The sequence below is a fragment of the Typopeltis vanoorti genome, chromosome 13 (genome assembly GCF_054136105.1).
Source record: "Typopeltis vanoorti isolate ZY-2024b chromosome 13, IOZ_Tvanoo_1.0, whole genome shotgun sequence".
NCBI classification, from domain to species: domain Eukaryota; kingdom Metazoa; phylum Arthropoda; class Arachnida; order Uropygi; family Thelyphonidae; genus Typopeltis; species Typopeltis vanoorti.
The window spans coordinates 29466929-29488048 of NC_143561.1; the positions used below are offsets into that span (position 1 = coordinate 29466929).

At 33.3% G+C, this 21120-nt stretch overlaps 1 protein-coding gene across 1 annotated transcript in view; it reads left to right on the forward strand.

Moving 5' to 3' along the window:
- LOC150100020 (diuretic hormone receptor-like) overlaps positions 1-21120 on the forward strand; it is a 335961-nt gene that overhangs the window by 164877 nt on the left and 149964 nt on the right. Inside the window, exons 3-4 of the mRNA XM_090403216.1 lie at positions 12648-12770; positions 18988-19085. Coding sequence (XP_090259342.1) covers positions 12648-12770; positions 18988-19085 — 221 coding nt within the window. The remainder of the gene's footprint in view (positions 1-12647; positions 12771-18987; positions 19086-21120) is intronic.

The following is a 21120-nucleotide window of genomic DNA, read 5'->3' on the forward strand; positions in this document are numbered from 1 at the left end:
TAGCAGTAGCACCATGCACCATGCTACATACACCTGGTTGATATACCTTAGCAAGGTGAGCACTCATTAACCAAACGATCTCATTAGCTTCCGAAACTCGAGTACCATCTGCATTCAACAAAGGTATTCTTCCATATTCTTTCTTTCTTTTTCTTGCGGCATAACGATAAAATTCTTTTGGATTGCCTTTAGCTTGCATGGCCAATTTCTTTTCATACTCCGTTTTAGTTTTTCTCACAATACTCGTTACTGTTCTAGCCTGTGCTTTCTGTATTTCATAACTCCTCTGACTGTTATTCTCACGATATTACTTCCACATCATCTTCGTCTTGTGGACCTCTTGCTTAATAAGGTTGCACATCGATTTCACTCCCAACATATTTATTCTTCGAGCACTATGAATGTATTCAGATGCTGCCTCATTTAAGCACTTTTTCAAAGATTCCCATGCATTGTTGACATTTTCCCCATTCAGTAACTGATACCATGTGACCAAAGATAGTATTTTCCTAAGTTGATCATGATTTCCAGCTTTGTAGTTCAGCATGTAACCTGTTTTAATCAGAGCATCAATACAATTATATACTTCCCAAGAAAGCACAGCATGATAACCGTCACCATTTGGTGGTAAAATAGCGATATTCCTGACAGAGAACCCTTCTGACGCTATGAGCAAATCGAACACTCTTTGACCTCGAGTTCCCTCGTTTACTTGCTCCTTGAGAAAGTTGCTTCGCAACAATTCAATAAATCCTGTGTTGAATTTTTTCTTGACAATTATTCATAAGACTATTACACATAACTGGCCTATAGAAATTATAAAAAAAACTAAAATCTATGCACCCACTTACTCCTAGATTGTATGGCCTTCCAAAAATTCATAAAGAAGGTATACCATTACGCCCAATAGTTGATGGAATCTATTCTCCCACTTACCAACTGTCAAAGTATCTTGCGAAGATTTTACAACAACACATTCACGTCTCTGATACTTATATTAAAAACTCAAAACATTTTATAGATAAAATAAAAAGCATCCCTATTTTTGAAGAGGATATACTAGCAAGCTTGGACATTACTTCTCTGTTAGTAACATTCCAGTGTTTAAAGTCATCAACATCTTAGACAACTTATTCCAAAAAAACATCACTACTTTGTTCAATCACTGTTTAACTTCTAACTATTTTATTTGGCAAAAAACGATCTACAAACAACTCACTGGATTAGCTATGGGCTGCCCCCTATCACCTGCTTGTGCTGACTTATTCATGGAAGATCTAGAGAAAAAAATCTTAACCCAGATCATTCCAAAACCGAAAATTTGGTACAGATATGTAGATGACATCTTTATCATTTGGGATCATACGAAAGAAGAACTAATGAATTACCTTAACCAAATCAATAGTTTCCACAATACCATCAAATTCACATTAGAAATGGAAAAAGATAAAAAACTGCCATTCCTTGACATTTTAATAAAGAAACAATCCAATAATGGTATCAACCTATCTGTATACCGAAAACCTACAAATACTGGACGTTACCTCCATTTCAACTCAACTCATCACATAGCTCAGAAACTTAGCATTATCCATAGTCTCAAGAAAAGAGCTATACAGTATACGACAGACAAGGATGACCTACTCACGGAATTAACCACAATATCCAGAGAACTTTCTTTAAATGGTTACCCAAAAAGACTCTATAACAAGATTCTCTTTACCGATATACCACATCGACAACGTGATGACGTCCAATACATCAGTACAATTACGATTCCTTTTGTCAGCAACCTTTCCAAAAAATTAGCTAACCTTTTAAAACCATACAAGATCAGAGTGGCATTCAAACCAATCAATACTATTCGGAAATTTTTAAGATCACCGAAAGATCCTCACCCATTCTACAAGTACTCTGGAGTATATAATATTCCTTGCTCATGTGGTATTAGTTACGTAGGTCAGACCTCTAGAAGCTTTGAAACGAGAAAGAAAGAACACATAGGATATGTCAGAAATAACAGACAAGACATTTCAGGCCTTTCATGCCACTTTGCCTCTACTAACCATCATATTGAGTGGGATAAGAGCCTTATGCCATACATAGAAAATAACTACCATTCAAGAACCTTTAAAGAAGCAGCTACAGTCGCCCGTAAAAATGAAAACCTAAACAAGAATCAAGGTCTAATTTTACCAGAAATTTGGAAAACTTTTATCAGATCATTAAACATCAAAGAAATGAACTTTCATAACAATTACATCATGAGCCATAACGAATAAATCACGTTAACGAGACAGCACATTGTCACGCACAATACCAATTTTTTGTATGAATTAGAATTATCAGTTATAACCTAGTCTGTAACCTTCATTTTAGCTTACTAGTTTGTATTCCCTGAGGATGCCAATAGAAAAAGATTGGCGAAACATGTAGGAGGATAAAATAAAGCTACTTGACAAAGATTATAAAAAAAGTGTAATAGTCTTAATTCAATAAATCCTGTTCTTTCTGATCATGAGATTTCTCCTCTACCCAATCAATGGAAAAGTACTCATCCTTAATGATCATTCGCTTAGTACCCACAAGGCTAAATTGGCGATGCATTTCTTCATCCCTTACAACTGAGCCGGCAGGTCTGAAGCAACACCCCACCGTATATTTCACTTCACACCAGATAGACTCATTGCTACATGGGACATAGTTACCATCATTGTTTTCTTGCGTTTCTACCCCAACTGGACTTAAGTCATCTGATATCATCAGTAATAGTGGTACTCCCCTATTCTTCTGTCATTCCTAAAAATAGTATACCCATTACACTCGATCCCACTTACCATATCTGATAGCCAGGTTGCAGTAATTCCAACAATTTTAGGCCACATCGTATTCAATAAAGCAACGAACTCAACACCTTTGTTTCTAATGCTCCTGGCATTTGTATAGACATAATAAATTACTATACATATTGAAAAGGTCCAAACCCAATGCATATTTTCCCACCCCTTCGCCACATACATAGCCACGTTCGAAGACACTCATATGTTTAACACGTTTGCATACCATAGCTGAACATACAGACACATTATTCCAATTCGTCCTTTGGCGATCTAGTTGTCCTGACTTTCTGAGTTAGGTCTCATACCAAGAAGATTCTTCTGATGCCAAATGAACTCAAGTGCAGACCACCATTCTTATACAAATCTATTCTGCCATCAAACACACCCAACATATCTAAAAACTCACATCCATATCTTCTATATAGCTTGCGCGTGAAATCATTTGCTATCATCGCCCTCCTTCTTAACTCAGTACTATCATATCTGGGTAGTAATCCTACAATTTTTACTCTCTCGCATTTCTTTCTCGCTTCTTCCAACAGACCTTTCATATCTTCTCTTATACTATATTTGTCACTACTTAAATTATTAGTACCTACCAGAAATGCCATCGCTTTTACTTTTCGTTTTTTGCTTTTCAATTGCATTTATCACATTTTTTTAATTTTTGCCCCCGGGAAACTAGAAGTGGTGACTCCCACCTCTTTTTCCTTAGATTTTAAACGACTTACCTTGTTGTTATTAATGTTATGATTACCAAGTTCAGTACTTTCCTGCTTCTTCTTGTTCTGATCTTTTTTCTTATCCTGTCGAAGTTTAGTCAAACGTTTTTCCCCCATTTCCAATTCTCTCGACGATTTTGTGATAATATTGATTTGATTTTCCCTTTCCGTCGTTTCCGATCGTAGGTGACTTTGTAGGCATTGTCCAAAAAGTATTCCTGGTGAGATTTTTACAGGCTAGTTCGCCATTGCTTTCTCCAAAACCCCCAATTTTATTCTGGCTAATAATTAACAATAATAATAATAATAATAATAATAATTAATATATTCATGATATTAATTAATTAATACACTGCTCAAAACAATTAGGGACATATAATTTTTTTTCTAATTACAAGGGAAGGATATGTTAAATAGAAAGTCTTGTAATTATTCTCTTGTAATTATAAACCATATTCTATGCAGGCTCAAGAAAATTTAATGAATGGAATTTGAAGGTTTTTTTTTTAATCAGATAATATTAGCAGCACATGATTAAAGGTAAGATTGTTGTAGTAATAAGACAAAATATCCAACTTACTACCTTCCTAAGTCTTTTTCCATTTGTGTTTTGATTGTGCCTATAAACAGAAGTAATTCACTAGCTTAATCGATTCTCTGTAATTGGCTTGTTCTTATTATTTTATTTTAAATTCTGTTCTGTTGAAATCGTTACCTGTATACAAATTTATTCAAAAAATAATTTTTTGAATAAATTTGTATACAGGTAACATTTTCACTACAGTCATTTTGTCAATAGCATTTGTTTACGATATTAATCTTGTAAAAATGAGCAAACAGGAATATCCCCAGTTTTTAATTTTCTTAATGTCTTTCGAGTTATAATTTTAGAATCAAGGAAAATAAGAACTGAGCTCTGTCGAATTTCTTCTATTTTCATATCATATGTAGTAAAATATAAATATAAATATAATATAAATGCGTATAATTATAATCCAGTCGAAACTCAATGTTTACATGTTGTAAATATTTCACGTTATTGGCATTATGCACCCTCTAACGTCAGTAACGTTAAATTAAAAAAAACGATAAGTTCAAATTTAATTAGAAACTATGTTAACTTATTATAGGTGTATTATTCATCCATTTAAAATTTCCTTTATAAAATCATAAGTCTGTATAATTTTTATAAAATTTAATACAGTCTCATTATATATATATATATATATATATATATATATATATATATATATATATATATATATATATATATATATATACAGGGTGTTCGGGATAAATTTGACAGTTTCGTAAGGAAAAAGAAAATCTTCTTTGTATCTATTAAATTTAATGAATTGACAAAAAAACATTACAGGCAGAGTTAATTACAATACTATCAACAAGATTTACTCAAAATAACCACCATTAGCATCGATCACAGCTTCAATTCTGCTTCGGAACCTCGAACAAGCTGATGCTACAGTCTCCCTTGGAAGGGCCGCAAAAACTGTTTTAATTTTATCCATTAACTGGGCTTTTGTATTACTGGAAGTGCGATTGGTGTCTTTTTCAACTGCGCCCCATACAAAATAATCCATGGGGTTAAGGTCTGGGGAGTTTGGAGGCCAAACATTTGGACTGGTGAAGTCGTAGAAATTTTCAGACAACCATTTTTGACTTTTCCCAGAGGTGTGGCAAGGGGCCGAATCCTGCTGCCATACATACGGCCTACCATTGGCTACCCTTGTTATCCAGGGCTTGACTACAGTTAGCAACTCCACGAACAAAGCCCGAATTCCAATGCCAGGGTTCTTCAACACCTGTTCCTGCAGATTTGCGAGGAATTCTGCTGTACGAACGCAATCAGATCGTCTGCTAGGGATCTTTCTTCTTGCTACATCCTCGTAGTCACCATTGCAAGTCTCTAGTTCATGCCTGATTGTTTTTACTGTATTCAGGGAGCATTGGGCAGCAGTCGTAATATCCTTATTTTGATGGCGGGCACGAATCATCATGATACAAGTTATTCTCTTCCATGATTCAGGTGGGTTCCAGCTATCCATCCTTTCTGACATCTTGTATATGAATGAAGAAGGGTCCAAACTTTTAAATGAAGAGAAGTGTGTGTTAATACATGTAACTTACGGAAAAATATAATTAATTATAAATATGTCAAATTTATCCCGAACACCCTGTATATATATATATATATATATATATATATATATATATATATATATATATAATTTACGATAAATAAATAAATTATAACGAAGAGCAAATAAAATAACATGAGCGTCTATGGACACTACGAATTCTAATTTCTAATTTAAACTCGATGCTATAAGAAATCTGATTGTGAATTTAAAAAAGATATTCTCATAGTTAATACAAACGAATCATGCAATCATTTATCTTGAAATTTCTTCTTCTAATATTCTTTTTACTAATATAATATTTATTTCATTTTATTTTATTTTTTTATTCATTTATGATTTTTTTTAGATAATCTGGAGATAAAAAATGGAACTTCGTTGAAATTCATCTCTCACTTTAAATAGGCCGGAATAAAATTATAAAAAACATTTACTATTATTAATGACATCGACGTGAGATGCGGTGATTAATACCCATGGAAGGTAATGGATGGCAATGCTGTAGCCAATGGAGTCCTAACTGAGGCTCGGCTATTGCTGTTACCCATGATCAGAGCTTTATTAGCTCAATAGCATTTATCCCTACACTGTCCTCTACAGATAACGGGAAATATGAAAAGCATTATTGCTTCGCTCCTTTGAGCCACTTCTCTTAAGGACTATTATTAATCATCCCCGTGTGGTTGCCGGGATAAGAATAGCACCAATGTAGCTCATGCATGTCGTACGAGGCGACTAAAATGGGTACTCAAGCAGGGTGATGAATGGCAATGCTGTAGCCAATGAAGTTGTAACTGAGGATCAGCTATTGCTGTTACCCTACTGCCATGATCAGAGCTTAATATAGCTCAATAACACCCTATCCTTACATTGCCCTCTACATATAACGGGGAATATGAAAAGCATTATTGTTTCGCCCATCTAGCCAGTCGTTTTAAGGAATACTATTATTAATCCTAAAGACGTTTATACACCCCAACGATTTGGTTCAGCAAGCTGCAGCATACGAGACAACGGACATATTTAAACATAGAAGCCCAAAAGCTATTTTAACCTCCTGTAGCGATGCATAATCTCCATGCCCAATCAGGGCGAGCAAACCGCTCGTAAATTTTACCCTCACTGTAACCGCAACAGATAGCGGGGAATATGAAAAGCATCTTGCTTCACCCCTAAAGACATAAATGTCAAAAATCAAACTATTTTTAATAGCAAATAATATTAATATTAATATCAATCAGCAACAGATAAACTAGATATTATCCTTAATGAGCAGTTCGGATTCAGAAAAAACCATAGCACCACACAACAGATACACCGACTGGTTGAATTTATCACCCCAGGTTTCAACTGGAACCTCCACACTGCTGCGGTCTTTATGAAATGCGAAAGCTTTTGATAAGGTGTGGCATCAGGGGCCTCCTCTTCAAACTCATCAAATTTAACATGCCAACTAATCTAATAAAAATCATAGATAGTTACCTTAAAGACAGATTCATGCAAGTAAAAAAAAAAAAAAAAAAAAAAAAAAAAAAAAAATGAAACTGTATCAACCAGACGCAAGATCCTGGCAGGTGTGCCGCAGAGTTCTCTTTTGGCTCCCCTGCTGTTTTCTATCTAGCTGATATCCCTCAAAACCCAAGCTCAACAATCACAGCATTATATGCGGATGATACCGTTTTATTAGCTAGATCTCTCAGTCCCAAACTAGCTGATCAAGCAAGCTTCAGACTACAATGAAACAGAATTCTTCAAATACAAAAGACCAAAGTCAATTCTATGCTCAGCTGAACACAGCTCATCTCACTGCCCTTCCTGGGCGAGCTTAACGCTCAATAACTCTCCACTCAAAGAACTCCCCCTCAGACAAAGGGGAATATGAAAAGCATTTATGCTTCACCCATCAAGTCAGCAACGTTCTACGATCTACTATTATTAATTGGAAAGGAATTTTTTATATTTTCACTATAACTTCGTTATCAGCTTAAAGTTTTCGTATGCAGCTGTTCAAATTTCCAGTGAATAAATAAGATTTTAACTTGTTAAAATCCACATTTGTATACGTAAACAACTATGCAAAAAGAGGATTAGGGTTAGAAGTCATTTGAACTGTAAGAAAATACCAATACTGCATTTAGATTCCATCCTCTCATTTCCATCGCGAGAAAAAAAAAACAATTGTTAACTTAGTATTATCCTATCCGAATCTGACATCAGTAGAAATAATACAATAAAATATCTTTAGCGCCTCTAGTAAAGAGGCGGTTTTAACGTTTTCTATACTGTATATTTATTATAAAAAATAAATTTCAAAATTTCAATAAAATAATATTACTATAAAAATTAAATGAAAAGTTTGACTAAAATTGTACTTTTATCCTAGAAACTAAAAGCTATTTTTAATAAAATTTAATACACCTTATTTTTTAATGTATTATTTTATTCAAGATTATTATTGAGATCTAAATACTCATCTAGGTGAAGAATGAATCCATCGACCGTGAGATGCGGTGATTGATTTTATATGAGATGCCCGTATAGGGTAACGGATGGCAATGTTGAACCAATGAAGTTTAACTGAGGTTCGGCTGTTGCTGTTATCCTGGGTAAATGAGTTCGCTCTCTTAGGTTTTGCCCTAAGGGAGCACTTTGAGTCTCCGGGGAAAGTGTTCTCCGGCATGGCCCGCTGAGGGGTACTTGCCGGTGAATTATTTTCCTCGGAATTTCCTCGGAATATGAGCGTACGTGTACGTATATGTACGTGTATCAGGAAGTTTACTTTTGTGTTGGGAAATTAAATATTTGCTAACGCAAAATATTAATAAAAATACAATAATACGACTGATATATTGTTGTATCATTCTACATTAATGCCACATCAGAAACATGGATTATTGGAAAAGAAATGGGAAAAAGATTGGTGGCTCTACAGATGTGGTTTCTAAGGCAAATATGATGTTTAGTTGGTTTGAAAAGGTTACCAGCGAATAAGTACTTGAATAAGCAAACAAACAAACAAACAAAATTGCTGAATGAGATCGGGAAGAGGGAAATGAAATTCTTCGAACATGCTCTGATAGGAATGACCAATGTGATGATCACAGGTAAAAGAATGAAGATAAGTGGCCGATCAAAACATCATTATATGAAGGATACAGAAAATTGGGTAGGCAAAATATACCGTTGTTAGAGATGCGCACGATACAAAGTGGAGAACCATAGCCACTGACGGAGACAGCGGGTGACTGAATGAATTTTTATTGTTCAATTTCTCAATAGTTTAGACAAGTAACGATTTCGTAATTTCGGAAACCAAACTGGAGCCCAACATTTCTATTAAGATATTTTGCTGCTTTTACAGTAAGATGTGGCGTGAACTATTAGTGGCTAAATGGAGATTGCACTGCGTTTGCCATTGATTGCCACCATGACAATGGTCCCGCTCATTATGTTTTATCCTTGCAGGAGTTTTTGAAATTTCGTAAAACTGCTGTTATTTTGTACCTTCTTTGTACTAACGATTTGACGCAAGGTGAATTTTTATCCCTGCAAAGAAGCTGTAATGGAAGACTTCAGAATACTGAAAACCAACGACTTCAAAGCAGACCACATAAAATGGAAGATAAAAAAAAGGTGATTTATCTTTATTCATGAGTACTGTAATCCTCCGGTTTACCATAATGGCTATAGAAATACCAAGTGCTTTTGATCTTACCGAATATAAGTTCATCAATATCTATCAAATAATTCTCTCTGTCAAATGTTCGGATTTCCTCATTCTTACAGATTCTTCCTCTGGTCACGCGACAAGTGAAAGGAATTTTTTATAATCTATGAAGGCTAGATATCTCCGAGTAAAATTCTCTGTCATTTAAATTATTCTTTGTGTAGATTTTTTTTTTTTTTTTGAAACTGTCTCTTCTAAAAATAATCATTAATCTCATATTGTACACGTGCTTTTATTGATAATTATGCTATGAATTTTATATCTTGATGTTAATTAACTAATGGCTCGGTAATATTTTAAAAAAAAATTATTTATTTAAATATGGAGATAACTTTTGATGTTTTTCACCTTAATATCTTTGAGTCGTCGGGTACTTGATATTTTCTTTGACACTTCTTAATGAAATGCGGTAGTCGAGTGTTTAGCGTATTCGTTTTTCAATCAATAGAGATGATGAGTTCAGATGTCTTTAGATGGTGGATGAATTTCATCCGTTAGAGTAAGATTACCAAATTGCTTATTGAAGGCCTGAAATTTTCATGTTTGGTCTCTGGAAGTAAAAAAAAAAAAAAAAAAAAAAAAAAAAAAAAAAAAAAAAAAGAAACTTAATTCGGAAACCTTAATTAAGTTCTTCGATGCTAATTAAGCTTGTTGATTTATTTTTTTTATGTTTTTTTTTTCACTATTCTCATCTCTTTCTAATGGTATACTAACCAGTCCATTTTAATGTTAACTAACCTATTCCTGAATCTTTCATGAGTTATTTTTACTATCTTTTGCATAATTTATTTTCGGTATATATATGATTCTTTTATATTTTGTCTCTTTAAAAGAAATTTTCTACTCTAAGACAAATGCAATAATTAAAAAGAACACACTCACAACAGAACCCATAGTTATCCGTATGCCTATTCAATATATATCTAGACGAAAGTTGTAAAGAAGGCAATAGATAATGAGAAATCATATCTGATAATATCAAATATGCGGTTGATCTCGTCCTTTTTTGCAAGAACCCCAAAGGTTGATAAACAAGTTAAAGGAAACCTATAATACATATGACATGACAATAAATAAACAAAAGACAAAAGTGATCTAAATAGCGAGGAACATAACTATCATCTCAGCCACCCTAAATGGAGAACAAATAGAACAAGTAAAGAACTTCATATATCTTAGATCAAAACTAACAGAAACAATAGATGAACTCGAAACAATCAAACATAGAAAGCGATAGGATGGACTACCATTGGAAAATTACAGAAAATTCGGAAATAAGATATTGTAAAGTTCTGTACTGACCCGTTAGCTTTCGTAAGCTAATTTCCTCTAATGATGTGGTACAGTTCATATTTGATACTCAACTAGGTATTTCCGTACAATCGGGTGACAAATAATTCTCCAGAACATCAACAGAATGTTCCCTATTGATTTGTCTGAACAAAGGACTTCTAATCCAATTTTGGAGAAGCAACCTCGACATAACACTATCACGCTAAACTCAGAGAGACAATACTCTGTTCTACGATGGTTTCCTGGCAATAGCCTTCAAACAGCCATCTGGTTTGAATTGGACCGTTTTCAGACACATCGTTAGGCAAAATGTTTATAAATAATATAGTCATTACTCCGATTTGCTTGGAGAGAATTCAATTAAATGTGTCAGGATTTCTGATACAATTTATGGTACCTACTCAAGTTTTGTTTAAATTGAAACAAATTTAGTAGAAAAATTAGACAGATATTGCGACACGATATAAAAATAAATGTTACCATTGACAATAAAGAAGCTTACATTTTAAAATACGATAACATAAGTTTTATGTTAATTTAAAACTAGAATAAAAAATAGTCCCTTTCATAATATTATATAATATTAGAATACCACATAGATCGGTTATTGGCCAACTAACTTTACACGTGACATTCTGGCTCTAAAATAATTGTTTTGAAAAATGAAGTGGTGCCATCTACTGTACTGAAATGAAAGCCACAACAACAACGACAGCATTCACTTGTCAAATACTTCTATGTGTATGTCCATTTCACACCTTAATGTAATTTTCTTCCCCCTCCCCCCCTTCTTTACTACTTCACCCGAAAAGCAATTTTTTTTACTTCCCAACAATTTTAGCCACAAAGCAATCAGATTTTTTCACGTAAGATGCAATCACACCATATTTCTTTCATTCTCGCCGGCTTAATAATTTTTTTATGTAACAATAGTGACAAGATTTTTTTTGCTCGTTTCGTTGTGCGCCTGCTTTCTTTATTCTACCGACATAAGCAAATATTAGTTTTGTGATCGTAATCTGACTCCTGTAAAATGGTATCTGGCGTTGACATGTTAGAGAAACATGTTTGGCAGATACTCACAATTTCTTTTATTATAATAACGAAAGAGATGCTGAAAAAAATGCATTTTATCGTAAACTTCGAAGCAGAAACACAAATGACTTTCTTGAATAAAAATGGAAATCAAATTTCAAATTTCACAACGCTGTTCATATTTCTAATGTTTTATTTTCTATGAAAAATAAATGAAAAGAATTTTTGGCAAGAGGTAATTTTAAGTTATACAAAATAATTAAAGGTGTGTATAGTAAATTATAAAAATAATTAAAAATATAAAATATACTTTTATAATTAAATAAAATAATTTACAAAATTAAATAATACATTTTAAATTATAGATGATAATTTTCTTATTATTCTTATAGAAATATAATACTTTTTTGATAAACTGTAAAAAAGTAACATGAAAATTTTAAACCCGGTTGTTCACCATCTTTTAGATGGGTCTTGTCTGCAGTATACAGATTATTACGGACTCGATAACTGAGATGCCTTTTGTTTAAAAAAAACCTTCGTTTGAATACTCTTTGGGATGCAAAAATCTTTATAAGATTTTTCAACTTGGTTTTCACTCGAAAAATAGAACAGAACAGAAGCTATTTTTTACTCCCACTCACGAATGATTGTAAATGTAAATTACATTAGTATACCATGGGTGAGTTAAGATTAAATTTATTTATTTATTTATTTATTTATTTTTATTTTTTGCATAAAACCCTACTCCAGACGAAACCAAACATATAGCTTTTCAAGCTACCTTAGGCATAATAAATGAATTCATTGTGCAAGAATGCTATCACTAAATGTATCTTTTTATTATTGCAATCATTTCCTTATATTTTTACAGGCCAAGCGGTGAATTGCAATTATACATGGGATGGACTGTCTTGCTGGCCGACCACTCCTGCTGGATTTACAGCGTCAATTGCTTGTTTCGAAGAGCTCAATGGAGTTCAATATGACGCCTCCCGTAAGTATATTTATTTATTTTTAAAACATTGGATTAATAACAACTCTGTTAAAAACTTATCAAGAGTAAAATGAACGCAAATTTAATCGATAATTATAATCGCGCTGTTGTTAAGATCACTGGTTAAACTACAACAATTAATCAATTTGCTTTATTCATATCAGCAGATGTCAACAATCACTGGCGCCCTCTAGTCTGAAACGGAATTAATTAAGGCTCTAAATAGAAGGTACGCTTACTTGCCACCATTTTGGATGTAGGGTCGCCCACAGTCGCATTCGTTCGAGCTCTTGATTTTTTCGACTTTATAGCGAAATGGGAAGTTGTTCTGCTCCAAATTGTATATATGTATATATATATATAAACATAAATAAGTTATAAATTATCATTGACCTGCCTGCTTTTTAAAAGTTCATATTGAAATATAAGAAAAATCTTATCAACTTGCATACAGTACATATATTGGAAATACTGTTATTCTATTACACAGATCGCCCCCCCCCCCATACTTGCCGCCATTTTGGAGCTATCTTGGCGGTTATAGCTCGTATCATTTATCAGTAAATAGAAGTGTCTGTATAACGTTCATAAGCATTCGTTTTCCGTGAATTCGTAAAGAAAAGACTTCCCATGTTCTTTATTATTGGTTGTACTGCTTTATATGAATTAGCAATTTTGATAAAATACTGTTATTAATTTACTTCAATAGAGCCAAACAGGCTTCATTTCGGCGATATAAACATTACTATATATATATATATAGTATAAAAAACTATAAAAGTATCGGCGAATACTAGCGTGAGCTGAATGCAAGTAGTCCTAGAACGTAGTACAAACACTGGCAACTCGTTGCAAAGGTGAGGAAAGTTCTGATCCGTATTCTTGGTATTTACCATAATGTAAAAACACATTTTCTAGGAAATGTATGCTGTTATTACATTATGGTAGGGAGGTCACTACCCAGACCGGTTTTAGCCTTATGTATAGGTAAAGCGGGCTCTAAAAATAAGACGATCCCGAAAGATCGCCCAACTCAGCGTTGTTCCACTCGATGACAGGCTCACCCCGTCACCGAGAAGAACTTCTCAGCATTGGCTCACCTTTGGAGCCTCTCAAAGCCAGATCCTCCCCGCACCGGTTTCCACCCTCATCGGGGTCTCATCAGTGAGTAGGTAGACCTAATTATTAATACCAAAGGGTACAGCGAAAAGAACTTATATACTCTGCTATATGAGTTGTCCAAAAAGGTGTGTATATATATAGCTACATTATGGTATATATACACACACACACATATATATATATATATATATATATATATATATATATATATATATATATATATATATATATATATATATATATATATATATATATATATATATATATATACCATAATGTAGCTACTCACTGATGAAGCCTCAATAAAGGCTGAAACCGGCCTGGGTAGTGACCTCCCTACCATAATGTAATAACAGCATACATTTCCTAGGAAATGTGTTTTTACATTATGGTAAATACCAAAGAATAGTGATCAGAACTTTCCCCACCTTTGCAACGAGTTGCCCGTGTTTGTACTACGTTCTAGGAACTACTTGCATTCAGCTCACGCTAGTATTCGCTGATACTTTTATAGTTTTTTATACTATATATATATATATATATATATATATATATATATATATATATATATATATATATATATATATATATATATATATATATATATATATATATACTATATTCGGCATGAAACTCTCTGATTCCACTCTTTGAATTTCTTATTCGGTTTTAAAACAATGTGGGATCTAATATCCCCTTAATTTAATTACTGTTATTAATTTTAGAAATTCTGCGTTGTCTAAATCCTACTTTAAAATACGGAACTGAAAGTCCTGGGATTCCATGGAGGTGTCATGTAATAATATTAATAATAAAATAAAACAAAACTAGACATATGACTCGTAATTATCTTTGAAACAATGATAATTTATAAGCAATTTATGTTTATACACACACACACACACACACACACACACACACACACACACACACACACACACACACACACATATACACATACATACATACATATACATATACGGGGGGGAATCTGTGTAATAGATTCCCCCCGTATATATATATATACACATACATACATACATACATATACATATACGGGGGGAATCTGTGTAATAGATTCCCCCCCGTAACAGTATTTCCAATATATGTACTGTATGTAACAGTATTTCCAATATATGTACTGTATGTGCAAGTTCATAAGATTTTTCTTATATTTCAACTTTTAAAAAGCAAGCAGGTCAATGATAATTTATAACTTATTTATGTTTATATATATATATACATACACATATATATATACACACACACACACACATGCATATATACAATGTGGAGCAGAACAACCTCCCATTTCGCTATAAAGTCGAAAAAATCAAGAGTTCGAACGAATGCGACTGTGGGCGACCCTAGATCCAAAATGGCGGCAAGTAAGCGTACCTTCTATTTAGAGCCTTAGAATTAATCATTCATAGTAATGACGTCATGATCTAATAGCCAATCTTCTAGGTAGATGGAAATGACGAATTATATAACTTGTAATTAGTAGATTGCTAAAAATACCACTGCATCGTTAACGTCTAATATTTAACTAACAGATAAAAATCTTTAAATAGAAATAGGAAGATGCCAACGTAGAATTTTAAGAGATGGGATATTTAGAGGTATTTTTACGATAAAAATTCGTCCAAATGCTAGAAGTATGCAAAATAACAGGAAACTAGAAGCATACAAAAGTATTCAAAACAACGCGCAAGCATCTATTAGATTCGCTTTTTTCTATCCATTGCTCTGCAGGCATAGCTCAATTTTATTTCCAATCTGATTATTTGTAGTCTTTCAATTATGCAAAATTATACCTAAATGTATATTTATTGTTTTTTTTAACTGAACCGAAGACCAAATTGATTTGATGAGTTCACTCACCATTTGGAGTACTTTGAGACTGCATATTCTCTGAAATTGAATATGAAATTATTCTAAACTGTTGGACGGTTTGAAGAAAGCAAACAATTGGGAGAAGTCTCAGTGAATAAAATATTTCTGTGGGGATGGCACCATCCTTCCATATTTCAATAATTTGTTTTACCAAGCTAAGAAGGTGAGTTATATAAACGAAATGACCTTCGAGTTCAGTTGGACTGGGTTCTTTTGAAATTGTGATTGAAGTAACTATGGTTACGAGACCAGTGTATTATGTCTGTTAGATGTGCGTTCTTTTGGACGGTTTGTTTGTCTTGTTGCGGGAAAAACATTTGAGTTGAAAAGCAAAAAAGAAATTTTTCAAATGAAGGTGAGTTAGAGCAAATTTAAATATACATAAAGACCAGCCAATTTCGTTCGACCATTTTTAAATTAATTCCTAATCTGATGTTTAGCTATTTATAATGTCCAAACTCTGATTTTATAAGAGTGCACAATTTTTGATTTCCTTAGGTTGATTTAGAAAAAAAAGTGAATGTTCGAGTTCGGTTTGGATAAATAAATCTGCAACTCATTTGTGGTACACATCCCACGTTCGTTTGATTCATTATTTCCTTTTTTTCGGAGTTAAAAAAAAAAAAAACTACTACATCTAAAACTTTTCATTTTAACTGATATTGACTTCAAGCGTATTGAATGAGCAAATAAATCTTCAGTCAGATAGATTCAAATAAAAAAAAAATGTATTCTGATCTCTTCCTTGACATGTCGCGAACATCCGGGACACTTCCTGAATGTCTAATATTCTTTTGGAAATAAAAGAAACGGTCTCACATCTCAAAAGTCAATCAGATGTCAAGAAAAAAAGGAAACCTTTTACTCTAGCCATTTCCACTTCCATCACCCTCCGCCAAACTACCAACCAAGTGTCACTCTATCTTCTGTTATCTCCGAGATGCTGACAATTATCTTTGCACTGAGTCTCAAGAGAAATCTTTTCTATAAAATTGCACTGTCGACAGATATTAATTGAAGCGACTGAGTTTGTAACGGAAAATGTCATTATTGCCGAACTTATAAATAAAAAATAATCTATTGGGATTTTGTTTTAACCAACCAAAGTTTCAGGAGCCTTGCCTTGAACTCTATTATTGGAAATCGCGATTAAAAATACCTGGAAAAAAGAGTGAATAAGTAATCGAACAAAAACATTGGTTACTAAACACATACTAAATACCTAGGGAACAGAGTTAACTTCGTGGCTATAGAAAAGTAATTAACATCCGGGGATTTCATGTTTTTCTATTCGAAACTCTTTTTCAGCAGTGCAGAGAAGAGTTGTAGGAAAACACTGAAAGGAACTTTAATTACGATAAAATCTTTTGAGATCCACAGAAAAGAATTGAAAATAATAATAACCGATAAGACTTCAATGAAACATCCCGCAGAACCAATAAAACATGTTTATATCTTCTCTTACAACATCGAACAATTCTGGATTTTCTTCTGTGAATTTCTTGACTAATTTCACGCGCACATTGACATAAAAAAAGAATAACAACTTCTATGCAAGTGTCAGATCTGTAATAATTATTATTGTTTTATTTATGACATTTTTTTTTCCACTAGGCGGCGACACCGTTGGCATAAAAACCTTTTTTTTTAAGAGTATTTCGTCGTTTTTATACTTCCGATAGGCGGCGTCACATTCGCAAAAGCATTATGACATTTTTTTCATTTTTTTCCCCTATCAATAGGCGGAGCCACTTCCGCTTGTATTTATTTTTAATTACGCAGTGTTGTCCATTTCAGTCTTTTGTATAAGAGAACAACCGAGATTTCTGAACTTTGAAAGCAGTTTTTCCGTTTTCGAGATAATTATTATGATGCCCTGTAAACAAACTAGATAAGAACATAACAGCTGCTTTCAAAATTAATACGATGATGGATAATGAACTCTTCCCCCGTCTATAATTAGCTTCATTAATTACTACACGGAATACTAATTATGCATTCTTTGAATAGCTACTAAAGACAAACTAAGTGACTCTTTTCTGTATAAGCTGTCGTAACTTTACATTTCATATTTTGGTTGCATATCGAAAACACTCGAGGAAATTCAGGTGGAAGAATGTGATAAATGATGTAACACTTGTACCAAAGTACTTTTAATTATCCGACTAAATGAATCATCTGTCTTACATTATAAACATTTTTGTACCAGAGCACTGAAGATAACACTTTTATGAATGAATGACAAAAGCGTGTTGAAATTCATTTTCAATGCTAATTGAGAGGATATTTTTTTATAAAAAAAAAAGGAACTCCTGACTTTCAGTGTGGTCTTTTGATGTCTTTCTAGAACAAATAGCATATTTCATAACCACTTGGAGGGAGGGGGAAATCTCCCCTTACTGACTCGTTAAACTCAATTCATTGTTAATGTGGTTTGTTTTTTATTTGTCCAACTATTTTTATTTATCTGAATCTCAGTATTGTATTCAAATATAAATAGCCAATAATTAATAATTTCCTGTTTCGCGGAAATGAAAAAAAATCCAAGATTCCGGGAGTATAAACCCTGCCACTTCTGTCTATCTGCTAACTTAACTTCAGTTGGAAAGCCCTGATAAAGAAAGGTCTTCGCATTCGAATCCCATCTACGATGGGATTCGAATCCAGTTCTTTTCAAGCTTCGTTGATACTGATTTGAGCTACGGAAGAAAGTTACCTGTTGGCCAGTAGATGGCACTGTAGGTAGTTCTGTAGTTTCGAATATTGTTTTTAATGTTGTTTTAAATATTTCAGAAAAATTCAAATTGCCATTACTCTGAATATTTTTCACTCAAATTTACATGGAAGAATACAGTACAAATATTTAAGGGAATCTTCAACATATTCTGAAATATATTTATTATTATTATTCCATTTTAGTAAGACGATTTCATTTCAATCAGTTCGTAAAGACTTGAGTAATTGTTATTTATTCTGTTGCTGGCATTATGCCAAAAGTGAATTCATATCCTTCAGTATTGGCATAATGCCAGTAGGGAGTAAGTGATACATATTTCATTAGCAACAGTACTTGAAATTTATTAAGAAATATTTTTGTATACAAATTTTTGGACGTTATCCAATGTTTTTATTTATTTTTTTTCTCAATAGTTTGAATTGAATTTTCTTTTTCTTTTTCTTTTTTTTTTTGTTATGACAGAAAATGCCAGTCGAGAATGCTTTGATAACGGTACATGGGCAACTAGATCAGATTATTCTCAATGCCATCCTGTTCTTCAAGAGGATGAATCTCTACAGGTGAGTGAAGTTATGTGTGAGAAATGTAAGAAAGTTTTCTTCGACAAGCATGCGATATCTCCATCCCCTAAGATTCTTCTCTCTGTCATTTTTATAAATTCCTCTTGCTAGAAAGCGTATATCTTATACATTAGGTAACAGAAATGTTGATGAATATGTAAGGAACAGAATAAATTGTTAGCATTTCTCTCTCTCTCTCTCTCTCTCTCTCTCTCTCTCTCTCTCTCTCTCTCTCTCTCTCTCTCTCTCTCTCTCTCTCTCTCTCTTTTTCGATCCAGCTTGTTTGTACGTTTCTCTCAGTGTCACACTAGAAAGAATACTTAAGAATTTTGACACAATGTCGATAAAAATTCTTCGCTTATTTTAAAAGCAAAGAATTTGAAATTTTCTTTACAGAGAGAAATAGTTTCTCAAAGACGAAAGAATTCTAACAAGTCTCAGCTGTCAACCTATTTATTTAAAAATTCTTTATCTGTTGCCCATCGCTGAGAGGGCAAAATCCCTCCTTCCTTTATCCATTGTATCCCATTGTCTTGAGCAAATTAAAAACAACAATAAAAAAAGCAACCCATCTTTAGGAATGTTTCATTTTGCATCTTGGCTCCTGGATACAAACTGTATTGCTATGACAGCCAAACGTACTTGCGTGACATCTTATTTCTCTTCTTAATTCTTTCACTGTCTTTTCTTAAATTAGAAGTGTTTTGGCTATCACTCTATATCACACCATCTTCGTTCTTCATTAAAATTCTTACTGTGTTTCATTTATTATTTTTTTTTACCCATTTTCAACTCCAATTTAACGCTTTCTTCATCTATCTGTGTTTTATAATCATCTACCTGGGTAAGTAAGTGCACGCAATCTATTGGACGGAATTCGCGCATGGCCAATGAATCAAAAACATGAGCATGCGCATTGGAAAATTTATAAAATACGAATGGTAAATTCACATGAAAAGAAAATATTTCATAAGAAATATTAATTCATAAGAAAAGAAAATATTTATGAATTAAATCTAAGAAAATTCTATAAATTTTATTTTAATTATTTAAACTAAATTTGTTTTTAGTTTAAATAATTGACTTTATTTAAAAGTTATTTATTTAATCCTGCATAAATTTTATGCAGGATTAAATTTTAATAAGTTTTCCACACCATTAAATATTTTATATATAGGGTCATGATACGAGAAATTGAAATCTACGTTAGAATTCCCCAGGACCGGATGGCATAACTAATAGAATAATAAAACTACTTCCAAGAAAGGCCATAGTCCATCTCGTTAACATTACAAATGCCATCTTTAGATTCCAGCATTTCCCTTCTACATGGAAAACAGCCACAATCATGCCACTGAAGAAGCCAGGAAAAAATGCTCACCTACCTGAAAGCTACAGACCCATAAGCCTATTATCCTGCCTCGGAAAGATAACAGAGAAAGTGATCCTCTCAAGATTCCAAGCAGAAACAGATAAGTTAGGAATTTTGCCTAATGAACAGTTCGGCTTCCGTAGGGCCCATAGTACATCCCAACAAGTGCACCGGCTGGTAGAAATTATTACTAAAGGTTTCAACTGGAAACTCAATACAGTTGCCATCTTCATCGACGCAGAGAAGGCGTTTGATAAAGTATGGCATCAAGGTCTTCTCTACAAACTGATAAAATTTAATTTTCCAGTCAGGCTAATAAAGGTAATACATTCTTACCTGAAAGACAGATACATGCAGGTCAGGGTAGGCGAAACGGTTTCGACCAGACGCAGGATCTCGGCAGGCGTACCTCAAGGATCTCTTCTGGCGCCTCTACTGTTTTCAATATATGTAGCAGACATCCCTCTGAACCCAAGAACAACATTCACTGCATTATATGCAGATGATACTGCACTGATGGCAAGATCACTGAGCCCAAAACTGGCAACTAAAAGATTACAAAATAGCATACACACCTTATAAAAATGGATGGCAGACTGGAGGATCCAAGTTAACCCCCAGAAAAGCTCAGCCATACTGTTCACTAGAAAGAAAATTCACACC